A 21,057-nucleotide genomic window follows, 5' to 3' on the forward strand; every position below is an offset into this window, starting at 1 on the left:
ATGTGTGTATGTGTTGAATTAGTTGTGAGGAGGGTTTCCAGATCTGCTACCACAACAGATGCAAAAGTCTCTGACCTGTGGATGGGCTCCAGGCTCTGTCTCTTGAATCTCTGTGGGCTAACCTTCTCCTAACCCTTGGCCCACTCTAGAAAGCACTGCAGAATGTGCAGTGGCAAAACCAGCATGGAAATCTGGCAGTTTGAGGAGGTGGGTCAGCTTGAGAGTGTGCAGTTCAGGGAATTCTCTGTAAAAAGGAAGCCTATGTATCTCTGACATCTGAACTTAAAAGAACACCTAAATGGTTTCATTGAGGCCACGTCGCTGGATGAAATCTCTATTCCAGAGTAATGAACTGTTGGATGTGATCTCCAAGCTGCTCTTGATTTCTGAAACATCACCGGGTGTAGGAGAGATGCGATAGGAATGGAGACAGGAAAACTGTCCTCATTTCAAAAGTGGGGAGGGTATTCTTTCAGCCATATGCCAGTCAGCTTGATTCTGATTTTTGGGAAAATTCTATAGTGTAGATTATTTAAAGAGATAGTTCAGAGAAAGAGAAGCAGAACTCACTAAAAGACAGCCTGGTTTATCAAGAATAGGTCATGCTTAGCTTTTCTCAGCAATAAAATCATCCAAGACTATTCCAAAGGACTCATGATGAAAAATGCTCTCCACTCCAGAGAAAGAAGTGATGGAGTCTGGATGTAGATCAAAGCATACTATTTTTCATTTTCTGTATTTTTCTGTTTTTTTGTCTTCTTTCACAACATGACTAATATGGTACTTTGTTTTATATGATTGAACATGTATAAGCTATATCAAATTGCTTACTGTCTTAGGGAGAGAGAGAGAAAATTTGGAACTCAATTTTTTTAAATGAATGTTAAAAATTGTCTTTACATGTAACTAGGGGAAAATGGAATAATAGGTCATGACACTGTATATGTATAACCCTTATAAAATTGTTTTCCTTCTCAATGAGAGGGGAGGGGAGGGAGAATGGGGAGGGAATTCAAAATTGTAAAAAATGAGGGTTAAAACTTGGTTTTGCATGTACTTGAGAAAAATTAAAATACCAACATTTTTTTAAAAATAAAGAAGGGGAATCTGAAGGGGAAAAAAGAAACTTATGTATTTCTTTTTTTTTTTTTTTCAGGCAACAGGGGTTAAGTGACTTTCCCAGGGTCACACAGCTAGTAAGTGTCAAGTGTCTGAGGCCGGATTTGAACTCAGGTACTCCTGAATCCAGGGCCGGTGCTTAACCACTGTGCCACCTAGCTGCCCCCGAAACGTATGTATTTCTTACACATACACAGCATACAGAAACTACAACCCAAAGGCTGCCTACCATCTCTTTTTGTATGTCCCACAAGTTAAGCCTGGGGAAGGCAGAAGGCCACATTTGGTTCCCAGGCCTTAGTTTACCAACCTCTAGTATAGATGGGGGTCTAAAGCTAATCTTGACAATTCAGAGTTGTGCTGCAGAAAGGACTGACTACATAGGAAGAAAAATGACTTCAAGGGCCAGCAGTACAGTGTTCCACTGTCATTGTAGTCTAAATATTTGGCCATCCTTTCCACAAATGCATGTGTTTGTGGAAATGTGCCCTAAGTTTGCTTTTTCTTCTGGGGGGGGTGTATTTTATAGCTGCTATCCTAACTATGCCATATTAATAATAAAAAAGAATAGGTCATGACACTATTTTTCTATTTTGATATGGTTACAAAACTGCTAGAAGAGGAGATTGCTGTAGATATCTCTCTAGAGATGGAGGAGACTTCAGAGGCTGCCTAGTCCAAATCCCTTATTTTACAAACAAGGAAACTGAGGTTTAGGGAGGTTTGAGGTCTTGTCCAAGGACCCCTAGCTGTTATCATCAGAGGCAGGATTTGAACCTAGGTCCTTTTGACTCTAAAGACAGTGCTTTTTCCATTGTCCTACATAAGATACATGGATTTAAGTAAGTCATTTGACAAAGTCTTTCATAATATCCGTGTAGACAAAATGGTCAGATTTGAGATGGATGACAATACTGTTAAGTAAATTTGGAACTGGTTGATAAGATATAAAAGACTGATTAATGGGAAAATGTCAACATAGAGAGGAGGAAGGGAAGAAAGAAAAGAGAGATGGGGAAGGGGGAAAGGAGAGGGAAGGACAGAGACAGAGAAAGACAGAGGGAGGGAGGGAGAGAGAGAAACACAAATATAAATCAATTATTAAGCACTTACTATGTGCCAGGCACTGTGTTAAGTGCCTAGGATTAGGGAACAGTCCCGCAAAACTGTCCTGGCCTCTGTTACATTTGACACATTTTGTCAATAACTTGGAGGTACATGTATGCTTGTCACATTTGTAGATTACACAAAGCTGAGAGAGATATTGTTGGGTCATGATCCAAAAAAAAAAATGCTTACATTATAGAACTATAGGCAGGATCCTTTAAGATGACATTTAATATAGGTATAATGTGAAGTAGTACACTACAGTTTAAAAAACCAACAAACCAAACCCCTAAACTACACGAGTAAGGGATCCACACAATATAAATGTGTACATAAAAAAATACACATTGCCTCTAGGCAACATACACTATACAGTGGAAACAGCCAGCGTCTGGAGAAAGTAGTCTGTGACTTTTGTTTTTGACTCATTAGAGCCTTGGACCATCATAAACAAGCTGGGCTTTGATCCACTGATTTGTGGTTTCTTGGCATCCATGTCAAATGTCCTGGGAGTGGCTCTAAAATGAGAGCTGATTCTAGCTACTTATCTTTATGCAGACCTAAAAGAGGATATCTTTCATGTGAGTATGTGACCTTTACCTGATAGAATATAGGAGTATGTGCATGTGTGTTTGTATGTACACATAGGGATGAGCACACCCAAGCATAAACTTGGTCAAATTAGATTTAGATGAATACATTTGCACAAGGCAGTCTTCAGACTGCTGTCTCAGAAGTTGGGTGCTTTCTCCTAAAGTTCCCAAACTATGATTATTTCATACAAAGTTTTAAAACACAGAAATGTTGTTAATTATAAGAAATGGTTGGATCCTAGATTACCTCTGCTCCCCAGGACCTACTGAATCTTTGAGGGATGAAAGTATTAAGTCAAGAGAAAATAATAAAAATGTCTAATGCCTCACTATTTTAGAATTCCATTCTTCCTCAGAGAACTATTCCATTGTCTCTTGCCCAAGGCCATACTGTGACCTAAACACTTATTGCATTCTTTAAAGGGCATTTACTTTCCTTCAAAACCTTCCAAGCAAATCTTACTACACATGCAGTAAAAAAAGAATGGTATTATTGATTTAATTACAAAAAGAAAATAATCTTAACACAGATTGGACATTTAAAAGCAGATTAAAAGCAATGTAGCATTTTAGTGCTTGATGGCATCTTAAACTCAACAGGTCAAAAACTTAATTGTATTTTCTCCAAACTTGCTCTTCTTCCAATGTCCCTATTTTTGCTGAAGGCAACACTGTTCTCACAGCTGTCCAGGCTTATAACCTAGTAATTACCATTGACATTGCTGTTTCAATTAGTTGCCAAGTCCCACTGATTATGCCTCCCTAAACTCTCATCCACCCCATATTCTTCACTCTTACTGCAATCACTACCATTCAGACCATCATCCCTTCTCATGTAGGTTACTGTAATAGACTGCTAATTGGTCTTTCCATTTCCAGCCTATTTCTTCCCTAATCCATTCTACACACTGTTGTCCTAATACTTTTTCCTTTTTCCTTTTTAAATGCTTCACGGATGCTCTTACATATATTTTATTTTTTTTGGGGGGGGGTGAGGCAATTGGGGTTGAGTGACTTGCCCAGGGTCACACAGCTAGTAAATGTCAAGTGTCTGAGGTCGGATCTGAACTCAGGTGCTCCTTAATCCAGGGCCGGTGCTTTATCCATTGCACCACCTAGCTGCCCCTCTTACATATATTTTAAAAAATCACTATCACCTCTTAATAACTCCCTCCCCACAAATAGAAACCTCCCTTGCAACAAATAAGTCCAGATGAGCAAAACAAATAAATGTATCGGCCACATTTGCAAAGGTATGCCTCATTCTGCATTTATAATCTCTCTGCTAAGAAGTGAGTGGCATGCTTTATTACCAGTCGTCTGAAGTCACAACTAGTCATTGCCTTGATTGGAGATCTGAAATCTTTCAATGTTCTCTTCTTCCATGTCACTGTGGTCATCACATAAATTCTTCTCTTGATTCTGCTTATTTTATTTTGTATCTGTTCACACCAATTTCACAGATTTCTCTGAATCCTTCATTCAAATAATCCTGTTAACACATTGCTATGATTGTGTCTGAAGAAGACACTTCACCATTTCTATCTGACAAAGTCTTTTCCTTCTTCAAGGCCCAATGCAGATGCCATCTTCAGGGAAAGCTTCTTTCTCCCTTCTCTTGTTCTCCTCACATTTCTCACAGGACCTGGACTGGACCTCTCATTTGCACTTCTCATTCTCCCTCACATCCTAACGATCTGTAGATATTTCCTCACTCCTTGAAAGCCTAGTCTGTATCTTCTCTTTATTTGGGCCTTATACACAGTAGGCTTTTAGTAAATGTTTGTTCATGTGAATGGACTAAAATAAAGAGGGCTCGATGAGCATGTCATGAAGCTGGGAGTTCTCAGTTTGAGAAATAAAGTCTATTTGGAATTTTGCATCTTGGGTGTCTTTAAACATTTTGTGTCCGTGAACTCACTGACCTCCATAATATCCACATACCAAATTAAGGACATGTAATGCTTTGCCAAAGGTCACAAAAGAAGAATGTCACAGAATCAAGAAAACATGTAGGTCTCCAGTCTTTTGCTTCCAGAAACACTAATAGTTTAGTATATTTTGACTAAAAGTAGATACATCATAAAATCTCAATTTCCATAGATGATTTGTGAATTTTTACTCCAAAAGTTTTCAAAAAGCATTCTAATGATAGCTTCAACGTGACACTTTATACTTATATATGGATATGTTTTCTCTCCCCACTTGATTCTGTCTTTGTATGCTTAGGGTCTACCACAGTGCCTAGCATAAAGTCCTTAATAAATACTTTTTTTATTGATTGAACAGACTCACTTATAAATAGCAGGCTAGCTGGAAATATATGGACATGTTTACATTGTGTGTACATTTCAAAGGAAATTTACTTTATAGGCATCTCCAAAACTTGGTAGGAAGCATTTTGTGAAAACTGAAAACTACCCACTTTTCAGAGCTTTATGACATATTTAGATAGGGTAAAGAAAAGAACTGGCAACACCAATTCAGTGTCCACCTCTCTACCCTACACACACTCCTCCTTCCCAAAATCCCAAGAGGAGAGAAAGGAAAAGGTTCAAGGGGTTTAGAGCTTCCCAGGAAAGGTAAAGAGAGGAGAATAAAAAGAATGGAAATGAGAAGAGGCATAAGTAGCATGCTGTAGTAGAATGAGCACTGAGTAGATTTGGAGTAAATGGATGTGGGTTTGAATCCTAGCTCTGGCAAGCATTAGCTGTGACCTTGGACCAATCACTACCTCCCTGAGCCTTGGTTTTCATTTGTTTTTTGTTTGTTTGTTTGTTTGTTTGTTTTAGTGAGGCAACTGGGGTTAAGTGACTTGCCCAGGGTCACACAGCTAGTAAGTGTTAAGTGTCTGAGGCCCGATTTGAACTCAGGTACTCCTGACTCCAGAGCCTGTGCTCTATCCACTTCGCCACCTAGCTGCCCCGTTGGTTTTCATTTGTAAAGTATAGGGGTTGGACTGGCTGAATTCTAAGGTCCTTTCTAGCATTCCATCATAACTTTCTCTGGGCCTCAGTTCCCTCTTCCAGGCCCTTAGGGAGCATCCAGCCCCCTCATCTTACAGAAGAGGGAACTGAGGTCCAAATTGAGGACATTTAATGCTTTGCCCTAAAAGGAGAAGTGGGAGGGGCTAAAGCAGTTTGCTCTTCCGTGCTCAAAATTTGGGAAGCAGAACATCAAAAGGCAGAACCCGGTGGCTGGGTTCATTGCACTTTTATGATAAAAAAATGACTTTTTGATGCAAAGAAGGGAAAAAAGGAAACTTTAAAAAAGGCTCACAACATACAGAACATCAGAGAGCTTTGACTAAACATTTTTGGGGACTGGGAGGAGACTGTAAAATCCTCAGAAATGCATCCAGACACATCATGATAACTACAATAATGGGAACAGAAGATGATGCCACTAACACCATCATCTTCCATTTGGTGAGTACTTTTTTTCAGGAGAACTCCAGCAGTCTGTGGGAATTGTTCAATTTGTTCCCTATGCCCCGTGGGGTGGAGAGGGCGAGGATAATGGGAGAGACTATTAATTTCATTTGGCAGATCAGAAACTGGGGCCCAGAGAAGTCCATAATAACATAAGCCAAGATAAAATTCCCTCCAAATAGATATACTGGGAACTTCAAAGCAACCCCCCACAGGCTTTCTGACATTTTGCTGCATTCCAGGTACAGCTGTTTTGTTTCATCCCAAGATGCTTCCAAACCAGTAAATCATATCTTCCCATAATAGCCACTCATTCATGAATTCTACTAAAGCAACACTCTTCCCTTCCACTCAACAAATTTGTAGTTCATCTGATAGTCATCTAAACATTTCTTTTTTTTTAAAGCAAGAAGAAAAACAAAAAGCTTACCTCCATCCGCATTGGAAAAGCTCTGTGGAAACAAAAGTAGGGCAAGCTGTTACATTTCTGAAGAACATCAGGGCTTTTCATTTAATCCTGACTTCTCTAGATTCACTACAGAGTCACTATATGCCCCAGAAGCAGAATTTTAATGGGAACTAGCATTTGGCAGATGTTATCCCCTTGGAAATAACTCCAATGAGTTGGCTGTGTTGTTTTTGTTTATACGTGTTTGAGATTCTTTTGCCTAGATTAAAAGTGCTGTGGCCACTCATGGTCTGATGCCAATACTGATCAGCACAGAAGCTTTGACCTGCTTCATGTTTCTGGCCTGGGTAGTCTGGTATCCCCCTGCTCCTTGGGCTTCACCAGACTGGTGCCAGACTCAGAATTGACCTTTGGCTGCCGACAGCTATATCGTGGCTTAGAACTTCCCAACTCAAGCAATCCAGTGCCTCAGCTTGCCAGGGAGCAGGGATTACATTTATATGTTTCCACACTCAGCAAGAGAGGGAGATGTTTTACAGTATCATGGTCAAGGTAGGATTCTGTATGAAAGACAATAAAAAGAGATGCAGACATGGCTTGGTACTAAATGCCTGTAATGGTTTCAAACTAGCCTAGGAATACTTCCTCCCATTTAATTTTTTGTTGTGAGTGACACTTATGCTCAATGAGCAACACTATATGAAGACAGTGTACAGGGACAGTTCAGCATTAGAAGCAAATAATACTCACAAAAAGTCCATTTGACATATATTTGCATGGGCTTACATACAAAATAGTCACTATTCTTCAGGTAAATGAAGCATAAGTCTGCATTACTTTTTTCTTTCTTTCTTTCTTTCTTTTTTTTTTTTGCAGGGCAATGAGGGTTAAGTGACTTGCCTAGGGTCACACAGCTAGTAAGTGTCAAGTGTCTGAGGCTGGATTTGAACTCAGGTCCTCCTGAATCCAAGGCCAATGCTTTATCCACTGTGCCACCTGGCTGCTCCCTGCATTACTTTTTCACAGTCAAGTCAAGAATTTTGAGGATCACTGGCAACCCCAGGACTGATGAAGCAGTAGTCGACCCTCTTTATTTTTTTTTCTAGCAGGGGTTACCCATGACCTGGGTATTTTGAAAGCAAAGGACTAACAACTTTCCTTTTCCTTCCCTTCAGCCAGGACCATCATTAAAGGTGGAATGAGTGGAGTAATGTTATTTAAGGAAAAGGCCCCCTGTATTCAGATAGCTTTCTCCCAGTGCCCAAAATTTCACTAATTAGATATAAATTTGGATTGATAAAAAAATTAACTTGGAAAGGCAAAGATGGGGGTAGAGGAGGAAGACAGGTAAAAGTAAAAATCTAATGTATACATTTAAAAATGATATTTATTTATGACTTACTGTGGATTTATTTAATGAGTTTGCTTTAGGAGAAAAGATACAGAGAGGTTTTATTGGGAGTGTGAAGGGGAAATAATATGGAGTAATTTGGAGTATTTTTTCTTGGCCATATAAGGGGAGGGCAGGCCAGGATGTGTCAATAGAGCAGAGGGCTTTGGATAAGCAAAGGGAAGTACAGGGTTGAATAATTACCATACAATTTTCCCAGCTGGCTCCTCCCCTGCCCTCTTTTGGGAAGCCAAATGAAGCTGAGATTTAACTCCCCTGTATCATCCTCCTGCCTTGCTCCATCTAGAATGTCGAGGTGGGGCACATTTAACTTTAAAGAGAGCTGGGGTTTTTTGGATATTAAGAAAACAGGGTTGGACTTTATGATCACGGAAGTCCCTAATAGTTCTCACTCAGGAGATCCTCTACGAACACAAATTGTTTGAGTTCAAGTAAATGTAACTAATTATCTACAACTCTGATATAATTGTTAAGTCTGGCCAAACCAGACTGCTACTATGAAATTAATAGCAAGTAATCCAATTGAATTAAAAAACAATAGCCTGTGTTAATTCAGACTCTTCACTAATGTAGACTGGCCTTCTCTCAGTCATAATGGGTGAGGTTATACCATATTCCTTTAATTTAATAATAGAATTACACTGAAGGACATCACCACTTGGGCGTTTTTCGAGGGGATTCGTGGCTGGGCTAGTGGCCTCTGAGGTTCATTCTGGTTTTTTAGATTCCATGACTCTGTAATTCTTTCTGGATGGAAACATTCTTATAATTGTTTCTTCACCTTTTGAAAGTCCTTGAACGATTTCTCCGTTTCCTTTAGTTTCTCTAGGATGATTTGCTCTTTGGCAGATATCTGGGACTCTTCCCTTTCTAGTGTCTGTATCTCTTGCTCCAGCCTAGAAAACACACAAAGGTCAGGTTACTCCATCATACTGTATCATATTAAAGAGAGCAACTTCTATTTACTGGGTGAACAGTAGTAGCCTTCTTGATCTTACATTTCAGTGAATCACCGGGCTAACCATCATTACCAGGATTTATATAACATTTCAAACTTGAAAAATGATTTACATAGATCTCATTTGATTCTCACGACAATCCTGGGAAATAGGGGGTATTATTACCCCGAATGAATAAACTGAGGCTGAGAGAGATTAAGTGATTTGCCTAGCTAATAAGTCACCCAGCTAATAAGCAGCATTTTACTTCAGGTTTTTATGACTAAGTCTACACGTCTACCTAGTAGGTACTTTAGCTGCTTCATCCTCTTTTGTTGTTGTTCAGTCACTTCAGTTGTGTCGGACTCTTTTTGATGCCATTTGAGATTTTTCTTGGCAGAGATACTAGACTGGTTTGTCATTTCCTTCTCCAGCCCATTTTACAGATGAGAGATGGAGGCAAACAGGGTTAAGCGACTTGTCTAGGATCACATCGCTAATAAATGTCTGAGGCTAGATTTGAACTCAGGGAAATGAGTTATACTGACTCCAGGCCTGGTGCTCTATCCACTGTGTCACCTGGTTGCCCTTTCATCGTTTTTTACACACATACATTATCCTTCAGTAAGATCCTACTCATGTCTCCTCAAGGGATGGAGTAAGACATTGGCTTTTAAATCTATGCCCACAGAGCATAAGCTCAGACAGGTGCTATAAAGTGGGACAGGTTGTAAGCATGGACCCAGTGATGGACTGTGTGCCTGTTATCCAAGTACCAGTCTAATGGTCTGAAGAAGCTCATCCCCATTTGCAAAGGAAAACATTTTTTGACCATAGCAACTCAGGAACATCAATGTACTATGGCACAGTGATTTGTGCTGGCAGAAACAGGGTCCAATGAGTCCAGATTATAAGTTAAAAGAATAAAGAGTAGAGTTTTGTTAGTTGGGGGAAAAATCAAATGTCTTTGTGTTTAGGTGATGCATCTGAACACATTATAATGTTTGATGCTGTTCCTTCTCCCTGATGTCTCCTAAAGCTATGCTTGTCTAATTTGTACCATCCTTCAAACTGGTATAGAGTAATAAAGACAGGTCAGTACCTTATGTCAGAAAACCTGGTTTCAGAGATTTGGTACCTCTGAGCCATGTGCATTGTGCCTATCTCCCCATGAGAAGTACAAGGATTTCTTTCATGGTTTCCCTCCCCTCACCCTTCCCTTCCCTTGGCCCTAAATAAACTACCACCTTATTCTAAAAAAACAAAAACAAAAAAACAAACAAAAAAAACCCCCTGGTTTCAAGTCTCTGCCAATTATTAGTGATAGTGACTTGGGCAAGTCATATATTTCCAAGTTTTTCCTTCTTTATAAGATGAGACTAATAATGCCTGTGCTTCCTATCTCATAAGAGTAGAAGGAACTCTGTTGAAAGAGTTTTTTAAACTGTGAAGCTGCATGCTTATGATTAGAGCCCAAGTTAAATGCCATCTCTTTCATGAAGTCTTCCCTGATTTTCCTAAATAGAAATAATCTTCTGAACATCTCTAAGTTTAGAAGAAACCTTACACCTTTTTATTTTCAGGTTCACATTTTAATTTTTTAAACATATATGTCAGCAATTAATCTCTCAACAAACAAGCATTTATGAAATGTTTACTATGTACTAGAGGCATCTTGGTAGAGTGTGAAAAGAGAGCCGGCCTTGAACCAGGAAGCACTGGGTTCAGGTCCTACTTCGGACACATATTTGCCCTGTGACTCTGACCAAGTCAGTAATATCTCAGTGCTCCACACTGCTCTCTAAGATTGTAACAGAAGGTTGTAGCCTAAATTGGTAGAGGCAGCTTCCTCTATCAATTTGAGAATTCCCTGTGCCAATGGAATGACTGGTCCAGAACCTGTCTCTATCTATAACTGTCAATCTAGCACTATGCTAAGAAATGAGATCATATTTGTAACGTATTTTGTAAACCTTAAATTTCTAGATAAATGCTAGCTATTACTATTATCATTACTGTTGTTGTTATTATTATTACTAATACCTGCCTTTAAGGAAAATGTATTCTAATGGAGGAGAAAATATATAAATAACTAGACACATAAAAGATATGTACAAAGTATATGGAAGCCAGTCTCAGAAGGGCAGACATTTATAGCTAGGTGAATGGAAAAGGCCATTTTTATCTTCCCTCTCAGATTATAAACTCTGTGAGGGGAGGAATAGTTTCTTTGTATCCTCTTGCAATGCTTAGCACAGTGCCTCCCATATAGTAGTAAATGTGTGTTGAATGAATGAATAACAAGGAAAGAATAAATGGATGGAATTTCCCTTTGACTCCTTTCATATACATAACTTTTATTTGAAGGATAATTCATTTTTAACTAAAATAGAAAATAATGTCCAAAGCAGGAATACTTGATTGGGAGGGGGGGTGTCATTGATCCTTCTGGCAGTTTGGTGAAATTTATGGATCCCTCTTCAGGATAATGATTTTAATGGGTAATAGTAATAATAACAACAACAACAATAATAGCTAGAATCTCTATAGTGCCTTAAGATTTGCAAAGCATTTAATGTATTAATAGATATGAATATATTATGTATTAATATATAAATGACATAAATAATTCTATATTATATTAATATACATATAGTAATATAAATCTCATTTGATTTTTACAATAGGTGAGATAGGTGATATTATTATCCCCATTTTACAGATGAGGAAACTGAAGCACAGAATGACTTGCACAAGGCCATAGAGCTAGTATATGAGGCAAGATCTAAATGCAAGTCTTTCTGACTTTAAGTCCAGCATTGTGCCAACTAGCTGCCTCAAATAAACACGTGGGTTTACAAATGAAACCAATTACACTGAAACATGTTTATCAAAAAAAATGGGGGGGGGGTGTTAGGTCGCGTAGCGGATAATGCACTGGCCTTGGATTCAGGAGGACATGAGTTAAAATCCTGCCTCAGACACTTGACACTAGCTGTGTGACACTGGGCAAGTCACTTAACCCTCATTGCCCTTCAATAAATAAATAAATAAAATTTTTAAAAAGTTTTTTAAGTTAAAGTTCACATATATTAAGCTAAAAACCACTGGTCTGTATATATCAGCACTCTCAGCATTCTACCAAAGGGATCAGGGAAGGACTGATGCAGTGGCTGCTGTTCCTCAGGAAAAACTCCCAATTGTTCCTGATAGTCTAAAGTCTGAGGAGTGATAGTGGGCCATATTTCAAGAGTAGCGGTAATTTAGGGCTAGTCTTATTAGCTGAGATCCCCCAATGATGAGAACTCAATCCAGCCACAAACATTAGCAGCTCCCTCCCTTCATTGTAGAAATGCCAGACTGTGGGAGTACAGTATTAGTTGACTTTGTTCAACTGCTTTTGTCTGTCTTTCTTACTCCAAGAGCAATGGCAGGGATCTTAGCTAACATCCCAATCAGCTCAGGTATCACATAAACCCATGTGAATTTCTTTGTGTGAATGAGACAAAGGGGAAACCTGGCAGATTTCTTGTTTTTAAAGATGTCACCCATACTTATTATTTAGCAATTATTGGAGAATTAGATGAAAATAATACCATCATATTATAAAATTAGAAAAATGGAGTGATAAGAAAAGTAAGGTTAAGCTAGATGGCAAAGTGGATAGAGTGCCAAGCCTGGAATCAAGAATCTTGCTGAGTTCAAATCTGACCCCAGACACTTACCAGCTATGTGACCCTGAGCAAGTAAGTCACTTAACTCTGTCTGCCTCAATTTTCTCATCTGTAAAATGAACTGGAGAAGGAAATGGGAAACTACTCTAGTATCTTGGCCAAGAAAACCTCAAATGGGGTCACAAAGAATTAGACACAACTGAACAACAAAAAGAAATATAAGCATTTAATCAAGGTTTTTAACCTTTTCCTTATCTTTTAGGTTGATCTATTCTCTTTGATACATGATACAGTACTACCCCCATTCATCTAGCATTGCCTGAAAATTATGTGTTCCACATAAACTTTCTGGAATAAATGAAGTTTATTCTTTTTTTTTGGGGGGGGGGGCAGGCAATTGGGGTTAAGTGACTTGCGCAGGGTCACACAGCTAGTAAGTATTAAGTGTCTGAGGCCAGATTTGAACTCAGTTCCTCCTGAATCCAGAGCTGGTGCTCTATCCACTGCACTACCTAGCTGCCCCTGGTTTATTCTTTTAAACACTAATTTAGAGGTGGAACCAAGATGGTAAAGAAAAGACAGGCACTTGCCTGAGCTCTTCCCAAATCCCCTCCAAACAACTTTTAAAAATGCCTCAAAGCAAATTCTAGAGCAGTAGAACTTACAAAAGGACAGGGAAACAATTTTCTTGTCTAAGATAACTTAGAAGGACTGTAGGAAAGGTCTGTATCACTCAGATAAAAGGAGAATGCAGCTCAGCAAGGCAGTGTCCAGGTAAGGCAGCAGGAAACCCCTAGGTCCAGCACAGGTCAGCAACTGAGGCCCAGTGGCCCCAGTGCAAGAGACAAGCAGCACAGTGGGCCAGCTGTGAGGCCTTTAGCAGAAAGTGAACTGTTAGCCCTGGAGGCCCCAGTGCAGCAGGCAAGCATCCGAGCTTAGAGACCCTGGCATAGCATGCCAGTGGCCAGGACCCAGCTCCCCAAAGCAAGTAATGTAAAACACTGTACTTCTGGAGCAGAGATCAACTTTAAAAGTCACAAGACATGCTGAAAAATGACCAAAAAACAACCAACCTCTCCCCTGACCATAGAAATCTACTATGGTTACAGAACTGATGAAAGCACAAACTCAGAAGAAAACAACCAAGTCAAAACACCTTCATGTGAAGCCTCAAAGAGAAAAAAATATGAATTGGTCTCAGGCCCAAAAAGAGCTCCTAGAAGATCTCAAAAAGGTCAAATATGAGAGGTGGAAGAACAATTGGGAAAAGAAATAAAAGTTATCTAAGAGAGTCATGAAGAAAAGAATCAACATCTTGGTAAAAGAAGTGCAACAAATGGAAAAAGATGTACAAAAATTCACTGCAGAAAACAATTCCTTAAAAAGTAGCATTGGCTAAATAATGGAAAAGAAGGTACAAAAGCTCACCAAAGAAAATAATTCCATAAAAAGTGGAAAATCTTGATTTGATCTTGGGCAAGTGGAAGCTAATGACTCCATGAGACATCAAAAATCAATCAAACAAAAATGTGAATTATATCATTAAAAAAACAACTAACTTGGAAAATAGATCCAGGAGAGATAATTTAAGAATTATTGGAAAACCTGAAAGATATGATGAAAAAAGAGCCTGGACAGCATCTTTTAAGAAATTATTAAAGAAAACTGCCCTGATATCCTAGAACCAGAGGGTAAAATAGTAGTTGAAGATATCCACCAATCATTTCCTGAAAGCAAGATTTCCAAATGAAAACTCTCTGAAATATTACAGCCAAATTCCAGAACTCTCAAGTCAAGGAGAAAATACTACAAGCAACCAGAAAGAAGCAATTCAAATGTTGAGGAGCCACAGTCCAGTTACACAGAATCTAGCAGCTTCTACACTAAAGGATTGGAGGATATGGAATATAATATTCTGGAAAGCAAAGGAATTTGGATTACAACCAAAAATCACCTACCCAGAAAAACTGAGCATAATTCTTCAGGGGAAAAGTGGATATTCAATGAAATAGAGGAATTTGAAACACTAATTTTTAAAAAATACTTTACTCACTTTGGATGGAAAACTTCTTGGAAAATTCCTTGATTTAAGTAGTCTATACTGAACTTTCTTGAAATCTTTTCTTTTTATTTATTTATTTATTTATTTTTGGGCAGGGCAATGAGGGTTAAGTGACTTGCCCAGAGTAACACAGCTAGTAAGTGTCAATAAATCTTTTCTTGATGAAAATGCCATCATTATGAATTAACTTGTAATTTAAAAAAATTTTGTGGGGCAATGAGGGTTAAGTGACTTGTCCAGGGTAACACAGCTGGTGTCGAGTGTCTGAGGCCACATTTGAACTCAGGTCCTCCTGAATCCAGGGCTGGTGCTTTATACACTGTGCCACCTAGCTGCCCCCTGTAATTTTTTTTAAACCCAATACTTTGTAACCATCATCAGAAATATTCAAATAAATAATATTCCACAATTAAATTGTACTATTATATTGTGCTGTGATATCCACAAAAGCTCTTGAGTTAAATAGGACTATCTGCCCCTACCTTATTTATTTATTATTTTTTGTGAGGCAATTGGGGTTGTGACTTGCCAAGAGTCACACAGCTAGTAAGTGTTAAATGTCTGATGCCGGATTTGAACTCAGGTCCTCCTGAATCCAGGGCCAGTGCTCTATCCACTGCACCACCTAGCTGCCCTGCCCCTACCTTAAATAGTCACCAAGTACTATACTTCCCTTTCAGGTTGTCACCTATCACTTCTTCCTGCTGGTAAGTCTTCCTAACTCTCCCTGACCATTTCTTAACTGATTATTTCTAATCTGTGGTTGGCAGGGAAACCTAAGGATCTAAATGAAATTAATGAGTTTTTAGTGAAGTGGCTTATTGATAACTCTTTTTGTTGTCCTTTTGCTTACTACCCATTCTTAGCTGTGTTCTGAGAACATGACATAAGAACAATAGTAACCCTATCAAAATAGTACAGGATAAATCTCTTAAGTTGTAGACAGATGGGAAATCACAGGTCCTTGAAGAACTAGCTAATGATTTAAGCCAGTTAAATCTCTGATGCCTCATCAAGGAAATGTGGTAACTCAGGGTTCTCAAAATCTATTCAGTCAAAAAGGGAGAAGACAAGATGGGCAAAATGTTGAACATATCATCCAACATGGTCACTCTATCAGTTCTTTCTTGCTTATTCATGTTTCTTTGTTGCAAGGGAATGTTTGACTCCTGGGATTGGGGTTTAAGTGGCTATCTAGAGATAATTGAGATGTAAAAACAAAAGGGCATATATAAAATGTATCTTAATTTTTTTTAAACTAGCAGATGACATATAGGTGTCCTAAATATCTTCAATTTAGGTTTAACAGCTGAAGGACTAAGACTTTTGGAAATATATACAGGCAATTTATGATCTACAATGTCCTTTGGAATCAGTATACCAATTGACCACACAGTAACAGTCTAGGTACAAATAGCAGTGTTATAATTTTACATATAAGAAAACTGAAACTAAGTTAAGATTGTCTCAGATCATGCATTTAGTAAGTGACAGAGCTACAATGTTGTCCCAAGTCTTCTGTTTCCAGATCTGAGCATTTCCCGCCCCCCTATTCTACCTAAGTAGAATATAACTGGAGCTTCTTTTGATTATAATATATATTTTTTGCAGGGCAATGAGGGTTAAGTGACTTGCCCAAGGTCACACAGCTAGTAAGTGTCAAGTGTCTGAGACTGGATTTGAACTCAGGTCCTGAATCCAAGACCAGTGTTTTATCCACTGTGCCACCTAGCTGCCCCTGATTATAATCTTGATGTCTTTGTTTCTACTCCCATTCCTTTCTTTCTAAATTAGTCCAACATACAAATGAAAACACAATGATATTTCCATTAACCACAGAAACAATCTAGACCATCTCTGGTTCATCCCTGTTTTAGAGGATAAATCTCAGCATGTTGACTAGGCTGCACAGTGGTGAGAGTGCTTTACTTAGAAGGGAAAGAAAGGGAAGAGGAGGGAGGAAGGAAAGGAGCAGACATTCATAAACACCTGCATTTATTAATGCCTATGTACCATCTGCTAGCTGTGTGACCTTGGGGAAGTTCATCTCTCACTCACGGATGGCTTAGCATCAGAAGGCCTATAAAGTGCTTTGCAAACCCTAAAGCATTATATAAATGTTAGCTGTTGTTGTTGTTATTATTATTATTATTGTCAAGTCTATGGAGTTTCTTTGAGCTAATACTTCAGGGTCATTCCCTAGATGGGACCTAGATTTTCCGCAGCTACCTGGATTGGGAATAATCTGGGCATGGGAATACACCTGGAGGTATGTTTAGACTTTGACTTTCTGGTGTGTTCCTCTCTGCCATCTTCTTGGCTGTCAAAATTGAACCATCTTCCAAAAACAGAGATGAAAGGAGGGCTCTTTAGGTGAAAGTATTTCCCATAACACATTCATAGACTCTTAGTATCCTGTCCATTTTGTGATTGTTGTTGTTGTTGTTTGTCCTCTGTTCCTGAAGAGGACCATGACAGATGTCATGACTTGCAATGAATTGGATTTAAGTGACGGAGGGCTGTGCAAGGTCACCAACCTCACTCTCTCCTCCAGAGCCATCTGGGTCCAGTGGCAAGATATACATCAGGACGACTGGAGATGTTTAAGGCAATTGGGGTTACACAGCTGGGGGTCTGATGTGAAATTTGAACTCAGATCCTCATGACTCTAGGGCCAGTGCTTTATCCACTGCACCACCTAGCTGCTGCTATTTTTGTGTGTGATTACTCCTCCTGGGTCAAATGAAGACATATGTGTATGTTCCCTGTATATCCCTAAATTAATGCTATGACATCTCTCTGAGAATCTCTTAGGGACATGCAAGATAAGAAAAAAATTCTCTGTCTACAAGTTAGTAATAATTCAGTGGGTTTCTCCTGGAGCAAATGCTAAAAAAAAATCTTGTCTCTGCACTTGGGAGATTTGGCCTTATTCTTTGGGAAATATGGAAAATGAAGCACATAAAAGTGAGATCATTTCTACCTAATACCTTTTAAAAATCATGCCAGTTGGAAGTAGGAGTATTCATTTTTTGATATTTAGCATTTCAATTCCACACTGAATGCATGGGAGAGCTGAGTGCTTGGCAGGCAAAAAGATCTTGCCTCCATTGGCCTGTTTCTTCAACTATTAGATGAAGGGGTTGGAACAAATTATCTGTAAGAGCCCTTCCGACTAAACCTTTTGGGAATAATAAGAGCTCTCGCTCATATGTTGCTTTAAGGTTTGCAAAGCACTTTACAAATATTATTTTGTTTTATTCCCATGACAATCCTGGGAGGTAGGGTGCTATTATTATCTCCACTTCACAGATGAGGAAATTGAGGCAGACAGAGATCAAGTAAGTATCTGACGCCACATATAAACTTAGGTCTTCCTGACTTCAGGTCCAGCTCTCTATCCACTGTGTCACTTGGTAGGGTTAGGGACTAGAACCTGTGATTCCACTGATATAAAGAACTTCCAGGCTTATGACAAACTCCCTCTAACCAATACACAGGGGCATTTTGCTAACAACTTATTAGAGTCTCACAAAGTTGTATAGGACACAGGGAGATTAAGTGATTTTTAAACCAAGCACATCTTACTATGTGGGCAAATCTCTGCCCCTCTACCATTCTGTTCCTCTCTAACATAGAGTAGTGTGGGAGTACTTTTAATATGCACTGGAAGTGGCAGCACAGTAGATAAAGCACTGGGCCTGGAGTCAGGAAGACCCGATTTCAAATATATTCAAATAATATATTTCAAATAGCTGTGTGACCCTGGGAAAGTCACTTAACCTCTGTTTGCCTTAATCCATTGAAGAAGGAAATGGCAAACCCCTCCAGTATCTTTGCCAAGAAAACCCCAAATGGGATCCCAAAGAGTCAGACACAATTGAACAACATGACTCATTTAGGTATAGTAATATGTGGTGCAGTAGAGAGCTGGAATCAGGGAAACCTGAGTTCAAATCTGGCCTCAGACACTTACTAACTATGGGGTCCTGGGCAAGTCACTTAACTTCAGTCTACCTCAGTTTCTTCAGCTGTTAAACAGGGTGATAATAACAGCACTTCCCTCTCAGGGTTGTTGTGAGGATAAAATGAAATATTTGTGAAGTGCTTAACATACTAGGTTCTTAATAATAATTGTTTCCTTCCTTTTGTTCTTGCTTTTGGGGGGGGGCGGCAATGAGGGTTAAGTGACTTGCCCAGGATCACACAACTAGAAAGTGTCAAGTGTCTGAAGTCGAATTTGAACTCAGGTCCTCCTGACTCCAGGGTTAGTGTTCTATCCACTGCGCCACCTAGCTCCACCCCCCCCCCTTTTTTAAAAGAAAACTTTAGAAGCTCAAAATTCGATGTCAGTCTGACGGTCCAGCAAAGTGTTTTGGAAACCCTCAGGATTACTCCCCCATTTTCCCCTGGCTCAACATGTGCAACTCATCTCTAAAGCACAGTTAAGGTTTTAGAGATTTGGGTCAGTGATAGTGAGAAACTGAGAAGGAAGAGAGAAAAGAAAAGCAAAGAAACAAAAACCTTCAAGATAACTGTAACAAGAACTTTTTCAAAAAAAAATGGAGTGGGGATAAAGTGCAATTTATGTAGGGGCAAATAAATACATTATATTTAAATGACAGATCATTTAAAGGAATCTTTGGAACTCACATACCTGGATACTGGGCCAAATCTTGGTGGAGTACATTGGATCAGATCAGGGGGTACACTTTTTAATGTGTTATGGACCTCTTTGGTGATCTGGTAAAGGCCTATCCAACCTTTTTCCAGAAAGAATGTTTTAAAATAATTGAATAAAATGCTCATCAATTAAAGGTTAGTGAAAATAAAGCAAGATCAAGAATCACCTAAAATCTATCCTGGGGGGAGGGGGTGAGCTAGGGTTAAGAACCCCTGGATTAGATGAATATCTAATTTCATGAGGTCTGGGCTCCAGGGCCGAACAGCTACCCCCAAAGCAAGTGGTCCTGGGGTTGACAGGTTCTCCCAACAGGAAAGGAAATGTCATTGCTTTTGAGTTTCCTGACCAAAATCCCAGATTCCAAAGATCAAGAGCCAGGGATAATTGCAATAAGCCTTGAGAAGCCAAATCGACATTTTCAGTGCTAAAAATAAAGCATCTGAAGGATAAGCAATTTATACTGAAGGTTAATTTTGTCTCTGGGATGATGTGACAAGTATGCATAATAGCCTAGCATTAGCTTGTTTAATTAATTTCTCCACAGCTGAAAGGAAAACAGGAAAGGCTATGTGTGTGAGGAGAGAAGGGGAGTGGGTGAAATACTATAAGTATATGGGTTTAATTCATAGGCCACAGTTCACGTACAAGGCCAAATGGTCTTTAAATTCCTTACCAAAGCTCAATATTCCAACCTAAAAATGACCTAACCTTCTCATTTATAGATGAATGAAAGAGTAAAGCATTTATTTTGCACTTACCTTGGGCAACTGTGCTAAGTGCTGGAGATATAAAGGGAAAAAAAAAAGTAAGCCAGTCACACTGTTTTCAAAGAACTCACATTCTTTTTCTTTCTTTCTTTCTCTTTCTTTCTTTCTTTCTTTCTTTCTTTCTTTCTTTCTTTCTTTCTTTCTTTCTTTCTTTCTTTCTTTCTTTCTTTCTTTCTTTCTTTCTTTCTTTCTTTCTTTCTTTCTTTCTTTCTTTCTTTCTTTCTTCCTTCCTTCCTTCCTTCCTTCCTTTCTTTCTTCCTCTTCCTTTCTTTCTCTTTTCTTTCTTTCTTCCTTTCTCTTTCTTTCTTCCTTTCTCTTTCTTTCTTCCTTTCTTTCTCTTTTTTCTTTCTTTCTTTCTTTTCCTTTCTTTCTCTTTTTTTTCTTTCTTTCTTTCTTCCTTTCTTTCTCTTCTTTCTTTCTTTCTTTCTTTCTTTCTTTCTTCCTTTCTTTCTTTCTTTCTTTCTTTCTTGCAGGGCAATGAGGCTTAAGTGACTTGCCCAGGGTCACACAGCTAGTAAGTGTCAGGTGTCTGAGGTTGGATTTGAACTCAGGTTCTCCTGAATCCTGGCCTTTATCCACTGCTCCACCTAGCTGCCTTAGAGCTCACATTCTAATAGGGAGAAAGTATCCAGTGTTTTTCTCACAACAATCCTGTCAGTTAGAGCAAGTATTATTAATATTAATGAATAATGTGCAAATGTTATTATACTTATTTTATAGATACAAAGACTGAGCTTTGAGAGACTAAGAGCCTCCTTGCCCATGGTTCAATAGCTAATAAGTATGTGAGGTCATATTCAAACTCAGGTCTTCTGACTCCAAGTCTATGTCCTGTGCCACAAGTTTGTGGAACTGTTGTGAA

The 21,057-nt window shown here is 38.9% G+C and overlaps 1 protein-coding gene across 9 annotated transcripts in view; it reads right to left on the minus strand.

Moving 5' to 3' along the window:
* The window catches only part of PALM2AKAP2 (PALM2 and AKAP2 fusion), a 561,773-nt gene that overhangs the window by 318,319 nt on the left and 222,397 nt on the right, over positions 1 to 21,057 (minus strand). For all 9 annotated transcript variants that reach the window (XM_043965514.1, XM_043965480.1, XM_043965488.1 and 6 more), the window contains exons 4-5: positions 8,852 to 8,966; positions 6,681 to 6,702 (exon numbers count right to left, since the gene is read on the minus strand). In XM_043965514.1, the coding sequence (XP_043821449.1) occupies positions 6,681 to 6,702; positions 8,852 to 8,966 (137 nt within the window). The remainder of the gene's footprint in view (positions 1 to 6,680; positions 6,703 to 8,851; positions 8,967 to 21,057) is intronic.

This window comes from Dromiciops gliroides, chromosome 1, assembly GCF_019393635.1.
Source record: "Dromiciops gliroides isolate mDroGli1 chromosome 1, mDroGli1.pri, whole genome shotgun sequence".
Classification (NCBI taxonomy): Eukaryota; Metazoa; Chordata; class Mammalia; order Microbiotheria; family Microbiotheriidae; genus Dromiciops; species Dromiciops gliroides.